This window comes from Bos indicus x Bos taurus, chromosome 22, assembly GCF_003369695.1.
Source record: "Bos indicus x Bos taurus breed Angus x Brahman F1 hybrid chromosome 22, Bos_hybrid_MaternalHap_v2.0, whole genome shotgun sequence".
Classification (NCBI taxonomy): Eukaryota; Metazoa; Chordata; class Mammalia; order Artiodactyla; family Bovidae; genus Bos; species Bos indicus x Bos taurus.
This window is the reverse complement of record NC_040097.1, coordinates 54,371,461-54,393,752: the sequence shown is the minus strand read 5'-3', so window position 1 is coordinate 54,393,752 and position 22,292 is coordinate 54,371,461. Positions and strand designations below refer to the sequence as shown.

The following is a 22,292-nucleotide window of genomic DNA, read 5'->3' as shown; positions in this document are numbered from 1 at the left end:
GCTATCAGCCTTTACAAAATAAGCTTTCAGCTGAATTATCATTTTAATATGTGTTCTCAAGGGTTACTATGATTGGACAGAACAAGGTACCAAATGCTGCCTCAGAGACCCTCAATTGTCCCCTAAAGAGACTTCTAAGGACAAGTCAACTGCATTGTCACAATCTTCCATCTACAGCCCCATCTCTCAAATATACAAACTCATTTTCTTAAGACTATGGATACATAACAGGGTCTCATAAAATCCAAATTAATTTAATTGCATAACTCACTGCATACATATTTTAAAAGAACACTGCATAAATGTTGAAAACATTTTCTATGCAGAAAACAGAATGATTCCCCTATAAGTCTGTACTTTTTACAAAAATGAACCTCAGTGTCATTTGTCAGTAAAACACAGCTTCAGGTAAAGAAATCTGGAAGTGTAGACCCGGTGAACCTCAACTCCAAAGAAAAAAGGATTTTTGCAAAAACTAGTTATTTTCCTCAGAAACATTGCTGGTTTGTGGCAGTACCCAAAGCCTCTGCCCCAAAAACATTCCTCAAAGCTGTGCATCTATTAACATCAAGATTCATCTCTACGTGTAGCGAGATGTGAAACGGGAAAATCAATGCCCAGATCCTTGGGGGGATGGACGAAGGACCAGCCAGAAAGCAGTGGAAATGTATCCTGCATTTGCTGTAGTGGATAACTTTAAGCTAAATTTAGCCCTTATGATTAGTTCATGCAGATAATAAAACTTTTATGTTTGCTACTAAAACTATCCTAAAAAAAAAAGTTTGGGGCTTGATAATCTAGAGAATAACAACTAAAAGGCAAAATGATGTCTCCACTGGCAAACTGGTTAGACTGTTCTGTATGGAGCTGTGTCATTTGTATAAACCCTGACAGCCCTGGGGTAGGGGGAGGGAATGCCATTAAGTTTTTCAGCTGCTATTATTTCTGCTTTGACAATTTATTAAGCAATAAACAGCAAAGCTAAACCAAGGACCATATATATGCGGGACATGCACTGCATGAATCTCCAAAGAAAACATGACTCTTCTCATGGTTCCCCCAAACTCAAAAACTTTCAACTAAAGGCATTTTTATTTCACAAGTTTTGGGGATTGTTTTATAGATCCTGAGATACGACTGGTATACAGATAATAAAGGAACCTGAGGGAATTCTCTGGTGGTCCAGTCATTAGGACTCTGAGCTTTCACACCCAAGGACTTGGGTCCAATTCCTAGTCAGGGAACTAATACCCTACAAGCCTTGCGGCTTGATCAAAAGTTATCATTCAGTTGCTAAGTCATGTCCGACTCATTGTAGCAACTCACAGACTGCAGCACACCAGACTTCTCTGTCCTTCACTATATCCCGGAGTTTGCTCAAATTCACGTCCATCGAGTCAGTCATACTATCTAATCATCTCATCCTCTGTCACCCACCTCTCCTCCTGCCCTCAATCTTTCCCAGCATCAGGGTCTTTTCCAATGAGTCAGGCTCTTAGCATTAGGTGGCCAAAGGATTGGAGCTTCAGCATCAGTCCTTCCAACGAATATTCAGGACTGATTTCCTTTAGGATTGACTGGTGTGATCTCCCTGCTACCCAAGAGCCTTCTCCAGTCAAAAGTAAATAAAGTACAAATATAATAAAGGAACCGCAGCTAAGCCTACCCCTTGGTAAAAGCCTGGAGGAAAGTGAGCAAACACTGGCCTCTGAGCTGGGGAATCAAAGCCCTCAGTCTGGTCTTGCAAAGGCCAACCCACCACTATCAGCCCCCAGGTCAAGCACAAAGAATGAGGGGCCCTTTCTTTGTACTCAGCCTTCCCTTAAATAAATACGTTAAAAGGCATGGGTTTCCCCAATGGCTCTGCGGTTAAGCATCTACCTGCAATGCAGGAGATGTGGGTTTGATCCCTGGGTCAGGAAGATCCCCTGGAGGAAGAAATGCCAACCCACTCCAGTTTTCTTGCCTAGGAAATTCTATAGGCAGAGGATCCTAGTGGGCTATATAGTCCATGAAGTTGCAAAAAAGTCAGACATGACTGAATGGCTGAGCGCACACAAGAGGTGTGATTACCAACGACCTCCCAGCACTTAATACACACTTCTTTCCTCAGACCTTTACAACACTGACTGTATGTGTGCGCGCACATGTGACCAAATGTGCATCTGGGGGTCAGTTTTGTTATTCTATGAGAAGACGACTATTTTTCCAGCAATGCACCTATGACAGAATGCTGGTAGAATGGTCTAGCAATCAAATCACGTCACTGCAGACAAGTGTGCCCCATCTGAAAACCTGTGCAGCGCATATGCCTTGGTGCAGGTGGTGGCTAGTTCTTCCATGTGTGTGTGTGTGTGTGCACTCAGTTGCTTCAGTTGTGTCTGACTCTTTGTGACCCTATGGACTGTAGCCCACCAGGCTCCTCTGTCCATGGGATTCTCCAGGCAAGAGTACTGGAGTGGGTTGCCAAACCCTCCTCCAGGGAATCTTTCCAACCCAGGAATCAAACCCATGCCTCCTGCATCTCTTGCACTGCAGGCAAATTCTTTACTGCTGAGCCACTGGGGAAGCTTGGCCCACAAGCTCCAGTTGTGGCCAAATGCTGGGCTCCTAGCTTTCAAGATGCAAAGAGAAGGGGAGACAGTAGACAACAGGAAATAACACCAGTTGTCTTTTCACCAGGCTCTAGGGCCACAGAGGGTTAAATAAAGTACAAGTAGGGGAAATTCTCTGGCGGTCCAGTGGTTATGACCCAACGTTACCACTGCTGAGGGCCTGGGTTCAATCCCTGGTTGGGGAACTAACATCCCACGAGTTGCTTGATGCAGCCCCCAAAATAAAGTACAAGTGAAGGGGGCCTTTACTAACAGCTGGTTCTAGAGAAACTCTGAGAGGAGGGCACCATGACCCTTTTCTAAAAAAAAATAAATAAAAGATTTGTTATTTTGCTTTTTATTTTTTTCAATTTTTTTTTTTTTTTTTGATGTGGACCATTTTTAAAGTCTTTATTGAACGTGTTACCATACTGCTTGTGTTTCATGTTTTGGCTTTTTGGCTGCAAGGCCTGAGGAATCCCAGCTTCCCCAGCCAGAGATCAAAACCGCACCACCTGCATTGCAAGGCAAAGTCTTAGCCACTGGACCACGAGGAAGGTCCCCACCATGATCCCTAAAAGACTTGTTTGGACTTTCCTGGTTATTCCCTTGTTAAGCCACCATGCTTCCACGGGTTCCATCCTTGGTCCTGGAAGATCCCACATGTCATGCAGTGCAGCCACACAAAAAAAGTAGAAAGGAAGGGGGGGAAAGGTTTATTTTATCTTTAGAGCACAGCCTCATGGGCACTGAAGAGTCACTATATAAGGTACAAGCAAATATATACTGAGCTAATATGAAAAATCCGCTGAAGTCCTAAGGTTCAGCCAGCTTTGCGATCACTCACCTTGCATTTTCCTTAATTCCTTGGTTAATGAAGACAAATACTTCCTAATCTCAGCTCCTCTCCCCACCTCAAAAGGAGGAGAGGCAGTGTCTGTCACCAGAGTCCTCAAATACGGCAAACTGTTAAAGGTGATTTTTAAAAAACTGAAAAACCAGAGCGCCATCACCATGTTAACTGTGAACCCAAGAGGCCCATCTGCAAGCCTCCCGGGAGGTGAACATACCTCTCAGTTTGTACATCTCCCCGTTGGCAGCGTACACGACCAGCATGTGGGGTGCTTCGTCGCTCAGGGACACGATGGCACCGGAAAGAGACAGGGCTCCTCGAGGCTTCTGGTGCTTGCTCTGCTCGTTCACAAAATACTGCAGGATGCCAGCCTCGAAATCCAGCACGAAGTACCTGGGCAGAGAGATCACAGGGTGTCTGTCAGTTTTCTCTCAAGCAAAGGAGAAGAAGAACCGAATCCTTATGTTGACATCAAGGGTCCCAATCCAGGATGCTGGGAGCTAAAAGTCCCTGCCAGACACCCACACAAGCCAGACCTGGGTAGCGAGAGACAGTCCAATTCTTAAGTCAGAATGGAGCTCGTCGTGGCTCCTGAACAAAGGCCAGGCCCATTCGGGATATGGTGTGATGCCCACAGATACACGTGAGCCTCAGGATGGTCAAGAAGAGCAAGGCGCTGGGATACAGAATCTGGTAACAGGTTCGACGTGACTTCACGGGAACACCTGAAATTCACACCCCGGAAGTAGCAAGCTGGGCTGGACTCCAGGGCAGCCTGGGCACTGTATCTGAGCCCCAGGGCTGGGCCAACCAGGAACTAGAGGTGCTCACAAAGCTCTCTAACCTCCAGCGGGTCCTTCCACAGAACACTTTTCACACAACAGGGCAAGAATTCCCTCCGCTCTGGGAGGCCACAATGCCACTGGAGTCTATAACCAGGGGAAAAACAGAGGAACCGCTAGTTGTCTGAATGGCTCAAACAAATCTTGGGAGCTGAGTACCTGGCCTATCGACACTCACAATCTATCAGCAGAAAGTAATCCAGACAACTTGCGCTTCTCCATAAGCCGTCTTCATCGGAGACCCACACTCCCCCTGGAGCCCAGAGGCTCAGCATAGCCCCTGCCTGCTTTCCCCGCCTCCCACCGTGCTCTGCTCCACCCACGCCGGCTCCCCCAGCTGCCTCCCACCACAGGGCTTTTGCTCATGCTGTTTCCCCACCTGGAGCAGTTATTCAAAACAACACTGAAACTGTCTGTGCAGCTGGGTTTCACAACAGCATCCCACTGCACCATCAGTGGGTTTCTCTGATTAAAGAAAAGTCCAGAGGCTATCTGACCCACAGCCACACCCAAGCCACAGAACCAGTCTCAAATCAAATCACGGTGCAATTAAGGAGGGAAAAAAGTCAGTCCTTCATTAGCTTGAAAATACTTGCCATTCCTGTGTCTAGAACATGGTTCCTTCCCCTATTTATACTGCACGGTAACTTCAGGAACAACTCAAGTGCCACCAACTTGAGAAAGCTTCTCCTGACCAGGTCAAATCCTCCCACAAGTTCTCACCTGGAACTTGCCCCTCATGGCTTTGGCCCCCATGGGAATCTACATTTACAGGATTATCCAATTTAATGTCTGGTTTTGGCCCCCTCCCCCGAGACTCTACCCTATCCAGAGACAGACAGTGCCTGACACCTCACTGATAGTATATTTATTCAGTGAATCAATGAAGGGGGAAAACTACCAGATTCCTACCAGATTCCAGTTTTCAATCCATGCACCCAAGCAGCTGGGTCGCCACTGGGAACTCGCACAGGCACTTGAAAATACGTCCCATATTTGAGGGTTACACAGTGATGCTTGCAAGTCAGACACCAAGCACGCAGACAATCCAGCCAGTTTGGAATCTGCAGGCACACGCAGTCCATCAACATGTACCTGCGGTTCTTAACACAGAAGCATATTGTGCTTTTATGGTGATTACTTTTTCAAATGGCTACTGAGTTGTTAGAACATAAATGTACATGAAGCTGTTTGCAGATGACTGCTTTAATCAATGAAACCGCGGGGCATTATCTTAACCTCTAAGCACCACAAACTAAGAAAGTGTACAAACTGCCACCCTGATTCTCACAGTATCCGACAGACAGCCATCATTATCCCTCAGTTTTCAGGGGCTGGGACTCAAAGAAACTCCAAATCCAAGTCCTGCTTGTCTGTGTCCACATCCACACCTGGTTCAGTCCAGCTCGCAAACTCTCTTTCGAGTCTCCCACAGGTCCTCCTTCACTACCTGCCCCGGGTCACCTCTCCTTACCCACTTAGGTGCTTCATTCTCCAAACCTTCCTGCTCCGAGAGAGCGAGCGCAGCTGAAAGTCCTCCTGCCTGCCCACAGAGGCGCCACTGCATCCCCAGCCCACAGGGCAGGTCTCAACCCTCCAGAATGCCAGTTCCTCCAAGAAATCTTCCACTTTTAATTATTTGTAACATTCCAAATGTCCTGGACAAGACTATCTTTTTTACCTCTGTCCTCCCCCCCGATCTCTTTTCGGTCATAATAATAAGGCTATACTTCTGGTCTCCACCACTACCGTGGATAAATCAAGATACAAAGATGCCTTTGTGGGCCAGGACTCTTCAAAGTGTGGTCCCGGGCCCAGCAGTAATATCAAGCTCACCTGGGAGCTTGTTTGAAATGTAAATCCTTGGGCCCCATCCAAGGCCAGCTGGATCAGAAACACTGGGGAAGGGGTCAAGGAGGCTTCCAGATGACTCTGATGCAGCTCAAGTTTGAGAAGCACTTAGTCTAAACTAACAGCGCATCACCAAATCCCTGCCCACTTCTTCCAAGAGACATGAGATGAAAGGACAGAATATATCTCCCAGTTTTCTTTGTCGGGATGTGTGGCCATGTGAGCTGTGGCAACAGAATGTGAGCAGAAGTAAAACGCAGGACAGGCACACAACACACACTCACACAGGTTGGAATGGAGACATCCTGTGGGGCCACTGGGGATCCACAACGAGTGTGCCAAGGACCCCCAGAGAGAGGAGCCTGGGCCCCCGAATCACCACCTGGAGGACAGCCACCTGCTAAAAAACACCCTTATTTCTACAAGGAGGAGAAAGAGGCTTCTGCTTATCTTATGCTTCAGATCTGTGATGGCAGTCAGCCTGGCAAATTCACCAAAAATCTTTTCAAAATGTCTATTTTCATGTCCTTCTACTCCTCCTCTCTGTGATGTTGCAAGGAAAGTTACACAGATCAAAATAACCTGGAGTTAAAGCTCCCCTCTGGGTCCTCCCCACCATTCTATGCAAAACAAAGAACTCTCACCAGAAGGAAAAAAAAAAACGGACATTAAGGTTGATTACACCCAGCTCCCAGCCAGGTCCAGCCTCTGGCCGAGCTCCAGAATTCCTTGCCCCAGCCATTTAAGAGATAACTACTCTGAACAACCTTGGAGAAGAACAGGCCCCTTAAGACAGTAGCTTTCCACATACATGCCTATATATACTTCCTTTCTCGGGTCAGCGCAGCAGCTCACTAATCTGACTGCTGCCCCGTCTCGCCTCATTAAAGGTGATCTGTTCCTGTAAACTGCCAGTCTTTTCAAACCTCGCCTTCTCTAACTCCCTTACCCTACAATGTGAAAACCAAATTCTATCCATGAGAGAGGAGTTGCGGTGATTTCTGAGCCACCAGGGGTCACGTTATTCAAGTGCTGACCCTGCCTTCTCTTTAGGAGTCCTGGTTTCAACGTGGCCTGGATTTCCTGTCACGGTGACTGCCGGTATGCAGACAGCTCCCGGCAGGTCAGAGCATTGACAGCAATAATCTGTACAGTGTAGGGAAGGAGCCTCGTCTCCAACTACAGCATTGTGTGTCTCCAGCCCCTGCATCCCCCCGCCAAACCACCCTGGCAGAAGTGCACTGTTCCCCATCTATAAACACGCCCCCTTTAAACAGAGGAAAGCAGAAAAGGTAGCGTACAATCTCAACAGGCTTCAAGGAAAAGGCGTAAGCCAAGTTGCCGTCCACACCCTGACCCTCCCCATCCACCCTGTGCCCTTGTTGGAACGGAGAAAGACTCAACACCTCTTCCCTTTCTGCTCCGTCCGCTCATCACCCAGGCCCATCAGCCTTTCCAGCTCCCAGATGCAGCTTCACAAATTCATCTCATTCATACCAACCATATATTTGCAAAGGACATTACTAAGAAACTGGTACCAAAAAATGAATTGAATTCTGGTTTTTTCCCCCCTTAATCAGGATGACAGAATAACCCAATGAGCAGAAATCATGCAGGCTATGGGAACACATGAATGATTTTTCACATTACCTATTTCAAAATGACATCTTAATTCTAACCCCCTGCCTCAGACAAAAAACAAAACACACCTTTCCACTGCTTCCTAAAATAGTTTCAGTGAAAATACAGGTTTGAATCAGGTGCACTAAAGAAGGTTATCAATAATTTGCTTTTTTTCTAAAGACAGTTAAAAGTTCGATCCTATTTGGAAGGAAATGATGGGAGAATATCCGATTAAAAATTGCAACAGATTAAACATCAAGTGTTCTTCCAGGACTGCCTTTGAAAGTTGAGTTAGCAGCTGTCACGTGTAGGTAGGAGCTGCCCACCCAACATTATGAAACGCATTGCTGTGGGGGTCACATCCCCTGGGAGGAAGGAAATTACATTTGGTTTCCTGCAGGGTCAGGGCTCTGTCAGGCATTGCTGCATCAGAAATTTACGGCTTTCATCCTAAATGGAAAAGTTAAACGCATTTAGGGACAAGGCTTCACCAAATTAAGTGCAAACGCCAGATAAACTCCTGAAACTTTCCTAAAGGCCTTTCATTCTGGAGAAATGAGTAAGACGAACCAAATTCCTAGAGTGGGTTCAATTCTAATTAGCATCTCGAGCTTCAGTTTGCATCTTGACTGAGGAGCAAGTGAACCTAACTGTATATGAAGGGAACATACTTTAGGGGCTATGTTAACAAACCAGGGAGGGTGCGGGGTAAAGAGGAGAGAAAAAACAGAGGCGTCAAACCAACCCAGGAGACATGCCATCAGTCCTCATCAGGCCAGCCTCCGAGTGGCAACCTCGCTCTGTTCCAAAGCTGGGACCCGTGGGGAGCGGCAGGCCCACTTCACAAGGGCTGAGAACAAGCCACTGCTTCGGAAACAACACGTGAGCACGTGCTTGCACATACACACCTGCGTGCACACACACGCACATTCATCTGTACGCACACAGTCACACTCACTTGCGCATGCGTACATCCAAAGCAGCTGCCCTTAGGCTTAACTGCTTTCCAATCCTGGCATAACGGAGTCATCTGTCAACACCTGTAGCCTTTAATTCCCACCCTCACCTGCGTTACAGACTTTCATCAAGGTTCAACTTCAGGATCTGAAAACTGAAAATCTGACATTTTTACTTTGGGAGGGGATAGACACGCCAATTGCCATCAGCATCCAGTTAGCAGCAGAAAAATAAAGGGAAAGGATTGGGGTGGGGGTGGTGGGAACAGGGTGGGAAGCAGCTCATTAATGCCAAGAGGCAGAAATCACAAGCAAACTACAAGAAAATTACAAAGAGGAAAATTGCAGTGAAAAAAGCGCTTTTGAAGAGGAACTTCGCCAGACAGGCTGCTACTGACAAAAAGTTAAGACATTTCATCTAAACTTAAAAGTGAAAATTAAAACAAGAGGAAAGGGCTTGAGAAGGGAGGTTGATTGCCCAGCTCTTGACACCTGAGCTAGTTCTAGAAGAGAGTAAGGACCCCTCCCATTCCGTGTGGGGCTCCCACTTCCTTCCACGCCAGGCTTGAGGCCTCGCCCACCGGGGCTCAGGACCCAGCTAGCGCTGGTGTCCCACCTGCTGGGATCTGCCTCACCTTCCCAGGCCCTCCGTTTTGTTTCTACCTCCAACCCCACACTAATTATTGATCAAGAAAAGCTAGTCTCCAGCCCAAATATTCACACGTCATGGTTCGGGAACACAGCTCAGTGACAAACTCCCATGGACCTCACCCAGACAAATTCTTTATATTCCAAAATCACTTTGTACTCTGAAAGGCGTGTCCTGGAAACCTTTCACAGAATCATAGTGTCTGTAGAAATCTGCATACTCCAGGCCCTCTGTCTTCTGAGAAGCTCCTGCTCAGACTCCTGGAGCCCACCTGTGCCTTGTTCTGACCATGGCAACGGCGGCCTTGTCTCCAGCTAAACACCCTTCTCTGGATTGAGTGACTACTTGAAATTTTCATCTGTACAAGAGGCAAGTGCGGAAAGGTAAACAGCACACCTCCGATCTTATAGAGAGGAAACTAAGGTGTAGACTTTAATCAGGCCATCTAGCCGTAAGGCCCAAGGCTCAAAACCATGCAGACAGTGTGTGTTGATTAAAGTACCGTTTTCACTGCAAAAATGCAAAACACAGGGTCAAAACTGACAGAAATATAAGAAAAAAATAAAACACAATCCGATTAGGAGAGTTTTAGAATCCTTTTGCCCAGAGTTGGACAGATATGTAGAAAATGAATGGGAACATACAGATTCAAAACAATATATTCCCAAGTTTTATTTTAAATGTTACAAATAATTACATACCCAAATGAAAAATACACACACACAAACTTTTTAATGTAAACTTTTTAAATGTGCATGGAACATTTTGTAAAATGTTGGCTAAAAACAGCATCAAAAAGTAAAAATTTTATAGGGCCAATCTTTAGACCTCACAATAACATCTGACATGTTAGAGACTTTAAAAAAACTAGTAGTATTAGTTTTAATAATACATTATATATATATATATATCATATAACTTAATATATTCATATTAGGAAAAATATGGGTGGGTATTTTTAAACTGTTAGCATGGGGAAGGCACCAAAACAGGAGAGGCAAAACCATAAATTTACACATATTTATAAATTTTAAGCAATCTCCAGTTAAAAATAAGCCATAAATAAAACAAAAGACAACCAATAAAGCAGAGTTTTAAAAAAGAGTATTTTTAACTGTCTTCTTGTAAAAAGAATGTTCTTACAGTTTGGGTCAGCTGTTCCCTGCTTCTGAATCAGCAGAGAAGTAGTTTAAAATGTGGATTCCAGACTGCCATCCCATAGAGAATCGGAATCTTTGTGGCTCAGATCAGGAAATCAGGAATATGAATTTCAAAATTTCCCTAGTGTGTGTTAATCTCTCAGTTGTATCCAACTCTTTGGGACTCCATGGACTACAGCCCTCCAGGCTCCTCTGTCTGTGGAATTCTCCAGGCAAGAATACTGGAGTGGGTAGCCATTCCCTTCTCCAGGGGATCTTCCCCACCCAGGGGATCAAACCCAAGTCTCCTGCATTGCAGGTGAATTCTTTACCGTCTTAGCCACCAAGGAAGCCCTAGATAAGCAGAAAAAACCAGTGCAAAATTGAGTCAGAATAAAAACCTTAAGCGTGTTATTCACACCCCTTTTTTGTCCCCCCTACCCTTTCAAGCTTTTCCTCCTAATCATTCATTCAGCAAACATCTGAGCACTATGGGCCCATCCAACAAAGTGGAACGTACTGTTTAAATATGAGCTGACCTTATTTTATCATTGTGTGAAAGAGCTGAAGCCCTGCTCCTAAATCACAACAGCTCAGGCAGTAGGTATCTCGGCTCTGTCACTGCGGGAATATTTTTGAGAAAGATTTAATGAAAAATTATGTCACCAGGAATGTTGTTTCTGCATAACTGGATCATCAGCTAGCATCATGTAGGTTCACCTGGGCACAGCGGCCCCAGAGACCAGGCCGAACGGCTGCTGCCTCATGAACCACCTTACCTGACAAAGCATGAGCGTTAAGTCAAAGCGAACTTTTAACACAAGACTGGATGCACTGCACTTGGATTTCATGTATGATGAGATTCCATCTGCCTTTGAAGACCAGATCATTACATACCAGGAGCAAGAACTGAGACCTTTCTAACGAGGGTTAATACAGGCACTTCGGAACTCCTATTCACTCCAGTTTCCAAGGCCATTGGCTAAGAACTTCAACTACTACTACTTTAAACTGTAAAATGTCAAGACCCATCTTAATGCTCACAGTTCATTTTCATTCTTGCCATCGACAACACAAGGAACTTACCTGGGAATCCTTGAGATGGGCGGAGTCTTGAATCAAGTCTTTGCTTTACACTAAAACCCTGAACACACACATCAAATCACACTGAAGAGAATACTGGCTAAAGCCCGGGGACAAAAGTGTGTGGGCAGCCTAGTGCCCACCAGGATGAAGAGAGATGGAAAGCTAGCCTGTGGAGACCAGAGAAGCAATTAGGATCAGAAGCAGGCCCCTAGGCTCAGGTTTTCTGCCCCTAAATATCCAACTGAATCAGCCTGGAGAAGGCAAGGCACCCCACTCCAGAATTCTTGCCTGGGAAATCCCATGGGCAGAGGAACCTGGCGGGCTACAGTCCATGGGGTCACATGAGTCAGACACAACTTAGCAACTAAACAACACAAATCCAGTGAAATCACACCCTAAACTCCACTGTCCCTGGATCAAAGCACCCTTGACTTTTCCCTACAGGCTACATGGCAGAGAGGAAAGAGGTGTGATCTGGCAGGAAGATGGCTGGTTCGACCTGTGGTTTTCAAACATTTGCTACATCGGCATAACGTGCAAGTTTGTTAAAAACACAAGCTCCTGGGCCCCTCCCACAGATTCGGGAGGTCTGGGTGGAACCAGAGAATTCCAGCGAGTTCCCAGGTGATGTTGATGCCGCAGGCGGGACCACGCTTTGAGAGCTACTGGTCCTCACTCTGTGACCTTGGCCACGGCACTCATCCACTCAGAACCCTGAGTCCTGCATCTGCAAAGCCAGAAAGCTGGCTCGTTCTCTTCTGAACTGCTGTTCCACCATCGCTGTGCCTCAAGGTCCGAGTGGGTATAAAACAAGAACTTCCCAGCGTCCACATCACTTTTCCAAATGCAGACAGTGAATCGGATCCATGCTCATATTACACTATATCAGCGGTTTAATTAACTGGCAACAAAGCCAACAAGATAGAACTTAAAACAAGAGCCAGTGTTAGCTCTTTTCTTGGAGGTGCTGTGGCAATACGATTTGGCAAGGTTCTCAGATGTGGTCAGCTGGACCACATTCTGTGATATGGATAAAGCACTGTGGATACGTTTACTCATTCTATGGTTAAAGAAAAGAGAATTTACATAAACTCAGCTAAATTTTAAAGAATTTGGCTTTGGTTCCAAAACTAAGTCTTATTTCTAAGAATTCACTCATTTCTTTAAAAATACATATATATATATTTTTTTAATGAGTACCAAACTTGCTAGGCACTATATGCTAAATGCTAAAAATACATAGGAGGGGACTTCCCTAGTGGTCCAGTGGTTAAGAATCTGCCTGCCAACGTGGGGGACACAGGTTCGATCCCTGGGCCCAGAAGATCTCACGTGCTGTGGGGCAACTAAGCCCCCGTGTGCCCCAACTACTGAAGCCCACATGCTTAGAACCCAGGCTCTGCAACAAGGGAAGCCAGCACGAGAAGAGACCCAGGGGCAGCAAGGAAGACGACCCAGCGCAGCCAGAAATAAATAAAAGCAAATAAAATGAAAAAAAAATTTTTTAATGTAATCCATAGGAGGTGGGGGGTATGGAAAATGTGCCAAGAAACAATAAGGTATTTACAAAATATTTACAAAAAGGTATTTACAAAAATGAACACACAGCTTTAGCTGCGCTGAGAGTCTCGTGTTAAGAAGAAAGTAGAATGTGACCTAGCTAGAGATTTCCCAACACAAAATGTCCATGAACTGGTGAATGGATAAACAAATTGTGTGATAGAGCCACACCACGGAATACTATCTAGCCATAAAAAGAACACAACATTGACATGTGCTATATGGGTGAACCTCAGAAATAACATGCTAAGTGAAAGAAACCAGATGCAAGAAGATTACATGTTGTATGATTTCATGTATACGAAGTGTCCAGAGAAGGGAAATTTATAGAGACAAAAGCAGAGGAAGAACTCCTCTGGTGGTCCAGTGTTTAGGGATCCATGTTTCCACTGCAGGGGGCACAGGTTCATCCCTGGTTGGAAAACTAAGACCCCACATGCTAAAAATAAACCAAGAAACAAGCAAGCAGACAAGTGACTGTTTGGAGCTGAGGATGAGAACAGTGTATTAACTATACACTGTACACTGTATATTAACTATACACTGTACACTGTATATTAACTATACACTGGCTAGAAGGAATTATTTTGGTGATAGGAATGTTCTCAAACTGGATTTTGATGATAGTTGCACACTATAAATTAGCTAAATATTATTGAATTGTATGCTTGCAATGGGTAAATTTTATACTGTTCAAATTATACTTTAATAAAAGTGTTTTAAAAACTTCAGCAATCCTGGCAATATCCTAGACCAGGGTAGAGGTGTCAGAATTACTGCCAGGGTACAATTGACAAGACCTGATAATGGACTGGGAATTTCATTTGTGGGCTGTTACACTTCAGAAGCCTTTACAACTTCCAGGAGGTGTTGATTGGCAATTGGATGAATGGATCTGGAGTCCAGATAGGATCTGAGCCGGGGATTAAAGATGAATAATCTGACAATAAGTAGCCAAGAGAGCTAAAGGCACAACTGAGACCGCACAGAAAGAGAAGACAGGGAAGAGAAGGCCCAGCATCAAGACATGAGGAACTCTTAACATTAAACAGGAAAAAGAGATGAAGAGAACAAGATGGAGAGACGGGAGGAAAACCAGAACCCCAGAAAGAGAACATTCATGAAGGCAGGAGTGATCAGCTATGCCAAGTGCTAACAAGATGTCAGTAAGATAAGAACTGAAACATGTCTTCTCTGTGACCATACACAGATCTATTTGTATATTTCAAGACTCAAGGATTCCATGACCCTGACTTTACCATAAAGCAAATCAGTTCATGTTGGTATGCAAGCCCAAGGGAGACAGGAAAAGAACTTCTCTTTTCCTCCAAACATGTATTGTCTAAGTCCACCAGCTGCTTCCCAACACTCATGTTCCATTTTTACTGGGATCAGTGGAAAGACAGATCTCTGGGTTGAAACCAAGGGTTACAACCTCAGCTCTGGCTCAATTAGCTTGTGGTCTGAAACCAGATGTAGCGGTGGCAGCTGACTATCTATCCTACCTATAAAATAATCATTTTCTCTCTCAAATCAAGAGAACTCCAATTGTTATCTGAGCCGATACACAATGCCAGAATACATTTCCCAATCTTCCTTTAAGCTAGATGTGGCCATCTAAGTTCTAGCTCATGAAGAATAGTGACGGATTGGACTCCTTCCCCTCCTCTACTTGCTTTGTTGGAAGGTAGACACAGTGGCTGGAATTCCAACACTCTTTTTGAACTTTGAGGACATGGCCACACCCTAGGGATGGTGAAGGAGAAAGTTAAAAGGAACACAAGCCTCTGAAATCTGTGGAACCCCCACACCAACCCTGAAATAATTAAGCAAAAAAAATCATGTATGTACAATGGAATATTATTCAGCCATAAAAAAAGAATAAAATAATGCCATTTGCAGCAACATGATCAAACTAAGAGCAGTAAATCAGACAGAGAAAGACAAATCACATGATATCACTTCTACTGTGGGATCTCAAAAAAGATACAAATGAACTTATTTACAAAACAGAAACAGAACTACAGACACAGAAAACAAATTTAAGGTTACCAGAGGGAAAAGGTGGAGGGGAAAGGATAAATTAGGAATTGGGGATTAACAGATACACACTACCATAGATAAAATATAATCGACAAGGACCTACTGTATAATAGCACAGGGAACTGTATTCACTATTTTGCAATAACTCATATGGGAAAGAATGAAAAATAATAGATACAGATGATGTATAATTTAATCACTTTGCTGTACACCTGAAACTAACACAGCATTGTAAATCAACTACACTTCAGTAAAATAGATAAATAAAGACTAAACAAGAAGGAGCTTAAGGTTAACAAAAACAAAAACACCCGCCTACCCTCTGAGATAGGTACCATTACTACCCCTTACTAACCACAGGAAACAGAGAGGGTCTCTCTCTCAACCAGTCACACAGCCCATCAGCAGAGATGATGTGAGCCCAGGCAGTATTCCCCTAACCCCTGCACCACCCTGCCTGTCTCAGAAAGCTACCAGCACACTACACCCCCCACCTCAGGACAGGGTGCCTCAGCCTTCCAGCACCTTCTAAGCAGAGGTGTGGGCTAGGAGGGACACGCTGCTCAGGAAGTGTTGACCATTCAGACTTCACGTCAAAGGTGGGATGTCCGGCTTCCCCGGTGGTCCACTGGTTATGAATGTACCTTGTAATGCAGGGGACACGGGTTCGATTCCTGGTCTGGGAATATCCCCACATGCCATGGAGCAACTAAGCCCATGAGCTACAATGACTGGAGCCCGAGCACCAACAGCCCACGCTCCACAACCAGAGAAGCCACTGTGACGAAAAGCCTGAGCACCGCACCTGGAGCGTAGCCCCCTCTTGCCGCAACTAGAGAAAGCCCACGCGCAGCAACAGAGACCAGTGCAGTCAAAGATGGGAGGTCTACTCAAACCAGTGAGCTGCCTGGGGTCAAGTTCTCCTCACAGGATTATGCAGGCAGCTAACACCTAGGAGATGGGAAGGAGACAAGATGAAAGTGGTAAAATCTAAATGGGATGGTCCAAAGAATTCTCACCAGGCTGATGGGTGTCACCCGGGAGAGATCACGCCTCCTGCTTCTTCCAGCCACCCTGCCCACTCTCTCCCTGGGTCCTCCACACCTGCTGTGATCCTGCTTACACCCAGCTTACCTTCCCCAGCATGAGATCCCAAGGCTCCCAGCCCTGCAGGAAACTGAACACTCAGCAGGAGCATCGTAGTCACCTGCAGATCTCAGGGCCAGGGAAGGACAGGACCAGCCTGGCAACTAGTCTCAGGCACTCATGCAAAAAGAGGCTCATGTGACCAACGGGCAGATCAGATCTGGCTGCCACCAAGGGCCCTGGAAAAACACACATTCCCAAAGGGAAATCGCACGCTGGCTAGCTCTACCTGGCATGTCATTGAACTAACGTGAAAGGGTCCAACATGCCCAAACACGATTAAAGTCTCAGCTGCTTCTCCAACACATGCTCCAAAGCCTCCCAGCAACATAAGCCACCATGAGCACAACATCAAGGCCACAATAAAGCCGCGAGGTCACCAGGTCCTCCTGGGAGTTGTGAGCCCAGTACGCTCTCTGGGGACACAGTCCCAAGCAGGGGACACAGAGGCCCAAGTGTCCACACATGCCCACTCTCCACACGCGCTCTCTCAGGGAGCCTGAGTCACTATCATTTCCCATCTGGTCTGACCTTGTCAAGATCTGCGCCTGGGGAAGTCACCGGTGTTCATGGGACCTCCCCGATTTTCTGGGGAAGAGGCAGTGTCGGTGCCAACAGCCAGTCAACATGAATGCTCAGTCGTGTCTGACTCCTTGTGACCCCATGGACTATAACCCACCCGACTCCAGGCAAGAATACGGTGAGTGGGTTGCTGTTTCCTTCTCCAGGGGATCTTCCCAACCCAGGAATCAAACCCACGTCTCCTGCATTACAGGCAGTTTTTTTAACTCGCTGAGCCATCAGAGTGAGCGGACAGAATTCCCAGTTTGAAGTTTTTCTTTAAAGAATTTTTCTAGCGGCCACTACCAACATGTCTACAGTGGCCAAAAATCAAACATACATGGACAAAGGAACCAGGTTAGAAAAGTTTTTATCTCGCAGGGCTTTTCTAAGAATTAAGTTATTTTCTGTAAAATGCTGAGAACAGTGTCTGACACATAGCTAGCAACATATATATTACATATAGAAATTACATATACATACAATTATTTCTCAAATAATATATTAAGGCAATACTTAGCAATTACCTTAAAAAAGTGTGGTCTTATTTTTTTCATTTTACAATTAAGGAAAGAGCTTTTATTGTTTTTGTTGTCAGAAACAGCAGGTTTGGAATTTAATTTACTCTGTTCTATTTGCTAACAGCTCTGTGACGTAGATATTATTTCTATTCTACCTAAAAAGAAGCATTCCCAGGTGGCACAGTGGTAAAGAATCTGCTTGCCAATACAGGAGACATCAGAGACGCGGGTTCGATCCCTGGGAAGGGAAGATCCCCTGGGAAGGAAATGGCAACCCACTCCAGTATTCTTACACGGAGAATCCTGTGATCTCGTACTGGATACACACAAGTCACGTGACGACAGCAAACCCGGCCGTGTCAGAGCACACGGCATCCCATAAAGAGCACCCATCCCAAAGCCTCCTGGCTGCCCATCTCAATAGTGAGATTAAGGCCTAATGAGAGGGGAGCATGGAGACTGCTGCTGCTGCTGTTGTGTCTCTTCAGTCGTGTCCGACTCTGTGTGACCCCAGAGACGGCAGCCCACCAGGCTCCCCCGTCCCTGGGATTCTCCAGGCAAGAACACTGGAGTGGGTTGCCATTTCCTTCTCCAATGCATGAAAGTGAAAAGTGAAAGTGAAGTTGCTCAGTCGTGTCTGACTCTTCGAGACCCCATGGACTGCAGCCCACCAGGCTCCTCCATCCATGGGATTTTCCAGGCAAGAGTACTGGAGTGGGGTGCCATTGCCTTCTCCGATGGAGACTAGTAAACATCAACCAAATCCCAAACGTCAATGATATTTTCTGAATCTACTTTGAAATCACCACTACACCATCTCCAAGATAAACACCTGCTGGGAGCCGGCGTGAGAAGCTCCGCCCATGGCAAAGGTCATGAGGAAGGCGGCTTGGCATACGCAAAGGCGGGATCGAGCCTCAGGAGTCCCCCTGGAAATTCTCGAGTATCTACCCCCAAAACCAGAGTCTGCCTACTTTCTGCTTTGTGCTCACCTACACCTCTGACTTCACGGGGGGCTGTCCCCCACTACCTCTCTGAAAAAAAGAGTTAACTTACAGGTCCAGTTAATAAAGTTCCTGGGTGTGATAGTGTTTCAACCTACAAACTCCTTTGGAAGTCCTCTAGCCTGCCTGAGTAGGTTTTTCGGGCCACATGTGATTGTTCAGAGCCTCCCAACTGTGAGAGGCATGAGATGTTCTAAATGGTCTAAATACAGATTCCTTTGAGCAGTTAAAAGATTGATTAGAAATTGTATTGGTTTTTCACTTGTTGGGCCAATGTTTGCTGCTAAGTCTCCATATCCCTTACCTGCTGTGTCCCTGGCAGTGTATTGATTAATATGATTGGTGTAAGTAGTAGCTTTAATGTTTGTAACCTTGGACCCTTGAGTTAATTCTTTTTCTTGTTATAGCCCACCACACCTTTGCCCTGTAGGAATTCAACTTTATCTAATGCTTTCGGAGGGTGGCGCCTGACTAATCACCTTTAGAGAAAAATAAGTTTTCTGAAGAAAGGGTCTTAAAATGTTAACAGGCCTCAGGGCCAGAAGATGATGCAAATCACCTAAACTTTTGTATATGATAAGTTTGCAGGAAGAAAGCCTGGCTTACTGCATGACTCTACCCTTCCCCCATTATCCTCTAGGCATAACTTAAGGTATAAAAACTACTTTGGAAAATAAAGTGTGGGCCTTGTTCACCAAAACTTGGTCTCCCCATGTCGTTCTTTATCTCACCTTCTGGCTGAATTATTCAGCCTCTTTTCTCCACTGAATTTCCTCACTGAGCTATCCTTATTTAACCACTCTTTATATCCTTAATTAACATTTAATTAAGCAATTGTTTCCTGATCCTCGTCGACACCGACCCTGCTTCGAATTCCCTGGATCCACCCGGGCTGGACCCCGGCAAACACCGAAGCCTTCTCAGCAAGACAGCCTAGGCTTCCTTGCCAAGAAACTGCCACTTGATTTCCTGTTCTGACCCCTCCCATCCCCCAAAGAGGGGGAAACAAGACGTGTATTCTCCACCTACTGGTCCAGCCTGAATTTTGACCACCAGTGGCCACTGTTCAACCTTATTTATCTCCTCTCCTGTGGAGACAGCATGAGTTTGGGGGTGGCCCTGCTAAGCTGTGTGAGATTTCACAAACACACAGAAGACGGATGGAAGGACCAAGGTCAGGCAGCAGCACGCCAGCTCCTTCTCTCACCCCGTCCATTACCTGCCACGTCAGTGTGCCCAGCAAGAGCAAATGAAACAGTCCACTTCACGAAAAGCCAATCTCTGTTCACTGCATTCTTCGAGCTTTTTATACCCTCCCTCAACCACCCCTTAAACTGTTTTTCATAAAAGATATATGACCCACCTGCTCCTACCACTCCCAACCAGAACGAATCTCTTTCATCAACCTCCTACCCCCACCTCACAGCAGACCGATGGGGCTGAAAAAGTGGGAAATCGTTTGGCTTCCTATTAACTGTTACTGTTATTATTACCATCATCACCATCATCAGGTTCCATGACTGTCTCTGACACCTAACCTGGAAACTCCTTCAGGGCCACATCACTTGATGGGAGAATCCCTCTGGGCTCAGCACAGAATCTCATATATTGAGGACTCTAATACATGTCCCCTGTTGGGCCAGGGTGACGGTCAGTAAACAAGAAAGTGTCCCTTCATTATCATTCCCTGTCCTCATTTATCTATTGTCACCACCATCACAACCATAATATAAAACTCTCTAACATCAGTACCATTCTCCATCATCAGGGACATTTTTAGGTCTATGAATATGCCTAAGATGCCACACGAGGATCGGAAAGTTAACATCATTGACTCTGCCTCTTCCCCAGTGTACTTATCCCTGATTAAAGACCAGCCAGTCAGCAGAATAATCAATCCCCAACCATTGAAGACCTAGTTCATCCGGGGACCACCCTGAGCCCCTAGTCCCCCGACTACGAGCAGATCGGATTCGAGTTTCAGGAATAAGAGCGGCTGCACCTGATGACGACGATCGTGGTGTCAGGCCATCATCCATGGCTAATGGAGAACTCCCTCACGTCAAACTTGATTCTGAAGACCATCACTCATTGAAGACAGCTTGCCTGCCAAACCCACTTGTGTAGAAGATTTTATGTTGAGAGAATGCTCATAGCTGTGGGAAGCTAAACATTTCCCCAACCCTCTGGAGAAGCAGGGAAACTGCCCAGCCTGCTTCTGAATTACTGATGTCATAATTTATTGAAAGGTCTCTGCTAGGTCATAGGTCACACCCCCTATGCAATGCCAGGTACCTACTCCAGGGTCTCTCCCTGCGGGGAGCGGGGGCAAGCAACATGGAGACAGTGGTCCCCGAGAATCTACCTTTCAAGGATCTTATAGCCCCGAACCTGACCAGCACTCAGCATCAACACACTCGTCTGGTGACCTCATTTCATCATCTCCCAAAGTAGGTGGGGTACTCTTCACTCTATTTTACCAATATGAAACCTAAGGCTGGTAAATTTCCCCGATTTCCAGCTAGTTGATAGAGGGACCAGGACCAGGACCAGCTATTAGAACTTTTGGTCCACTGCTTGTTTCATTCAGTCATGAGGTTGCCCCAACTCATGTTTACATTCACTGCCAGGCATTTTTCTAGATGCTGGGGACAGAGAAGTGAACAAAACAGATAATTCCTGCCTCACCGAGCTGACATTTCAGTGGGAGGAGAGAAATTACAGACCTATAATATGTAAAAATACAGTGTCAGAAAGTGAAAACCAGGCTGCCATTTGGCGCAGTCTAATTTCCCCAGGTCAGGGAAGGTCTGTTTATATGGAGGACTTGAGGGGAGACCAGAAGGAAATGGGAGGTGTGTGTCAGCTGAAGGGAAAACTGTGTTCCAGGCAGGAAGTACGACATCGGAGGCGGGAGCAGGCTGGGCACACTGGAAAAAAGCAGGAGAAACGCAGACGTGACAGGAGCAGGTGAGTGAGGGGGCCAGAAGCCAGAGGGCCTTGCAGGCTGTGCTAAGGACCCCAGATTTTACTCCCAGGAAGACGGGAGGCCTCCAGAGGGCACTGACACTAGAGGGTCACTCCAGAACAATGCTTAAGCGGGTGACTGGAGAAGCTGGGAGGTCCCAAAGTCCAGGCAGAGATGTACCCCAACGGACCACATGTAACATGTATACATAAGCCACGTAGAATTTTCCGGCACAACTTAAAAAACAACCCTTTCTCCTCTACCTGCGTCCTGATAACTTGTTCATCTATTAGCTGACTCAGAGACAGGGTGTCCAGCCTGGGATACGGGTGCCAGGCATTTCCACTGTGTCAGCGGCCTACTTGTACTGGCCATGGTCCACAGTGAGGATGAGGTTAAGGAAAGGACCGGCATTGACTTTGGTTTCTATTATTTTAAGATGTTTGCTTGACTCTCCACAGTCTGTGATTCTCTGGATTGCAGCCATCAGTTCTCTGATTCGATACTCTGTTCCCATAGGCCAGGATGTATTTTAAGAACCAGAAGATATTGATCTCAAGTAGGTGACAGAGGTACTGGGGACAAAGAAACGGAAGCGAGGATGGGCAGCAGCTCCCCTCGGGCACTGCACACAGCTTGGCTCTCACCTAACTCGCGATCTGTAACCGACAAGAAACCGGGGGTCACCTCTTCAACTGCGTCAAGAGCCATCCAATAACACTGACTTTAGGTCGCTGGAAAAAAGTCTCAGCATAGAATGAGGTCTCTTAATGTAACCTTGGGACTTCCCTGGTGGTCCATTGGCTAAGACTCTGCACTCCCAATGCAGGGTTCAACCCCTGGTCAAGGAACTAGATCCCACATGCCTCACCAAAGATCCTGTGTGCTGCAACTGA

The 22,292-nt window shown here is 46.0% G+C and overlaps 1 protein-coding gene across 2 annotated transcripts in view; it reads right to left on the bottom strand.

Moving 5' to 3' along the window:
* Nucleotides 1-22,292, bottom strand: part of OSBPL10 (oxysterol binding protein like 10) — a 343,241-nt gene that overhangs the window by 236,231 nt on the left and 84,718 nt on the right. For both annotated transcript variants that reach the window (XM_027522264.1, XM_027522266.1), the window contains exon 2: nt 3,665-3,840. In XM_027522264.1, coding sequence (XP_027378065.1) covers nt 3,665-3,840 — 176 coding nt within the window. The remainder of the gene's footprint in view (nt 1-3,664; nt 3,841-22,292) is intronic.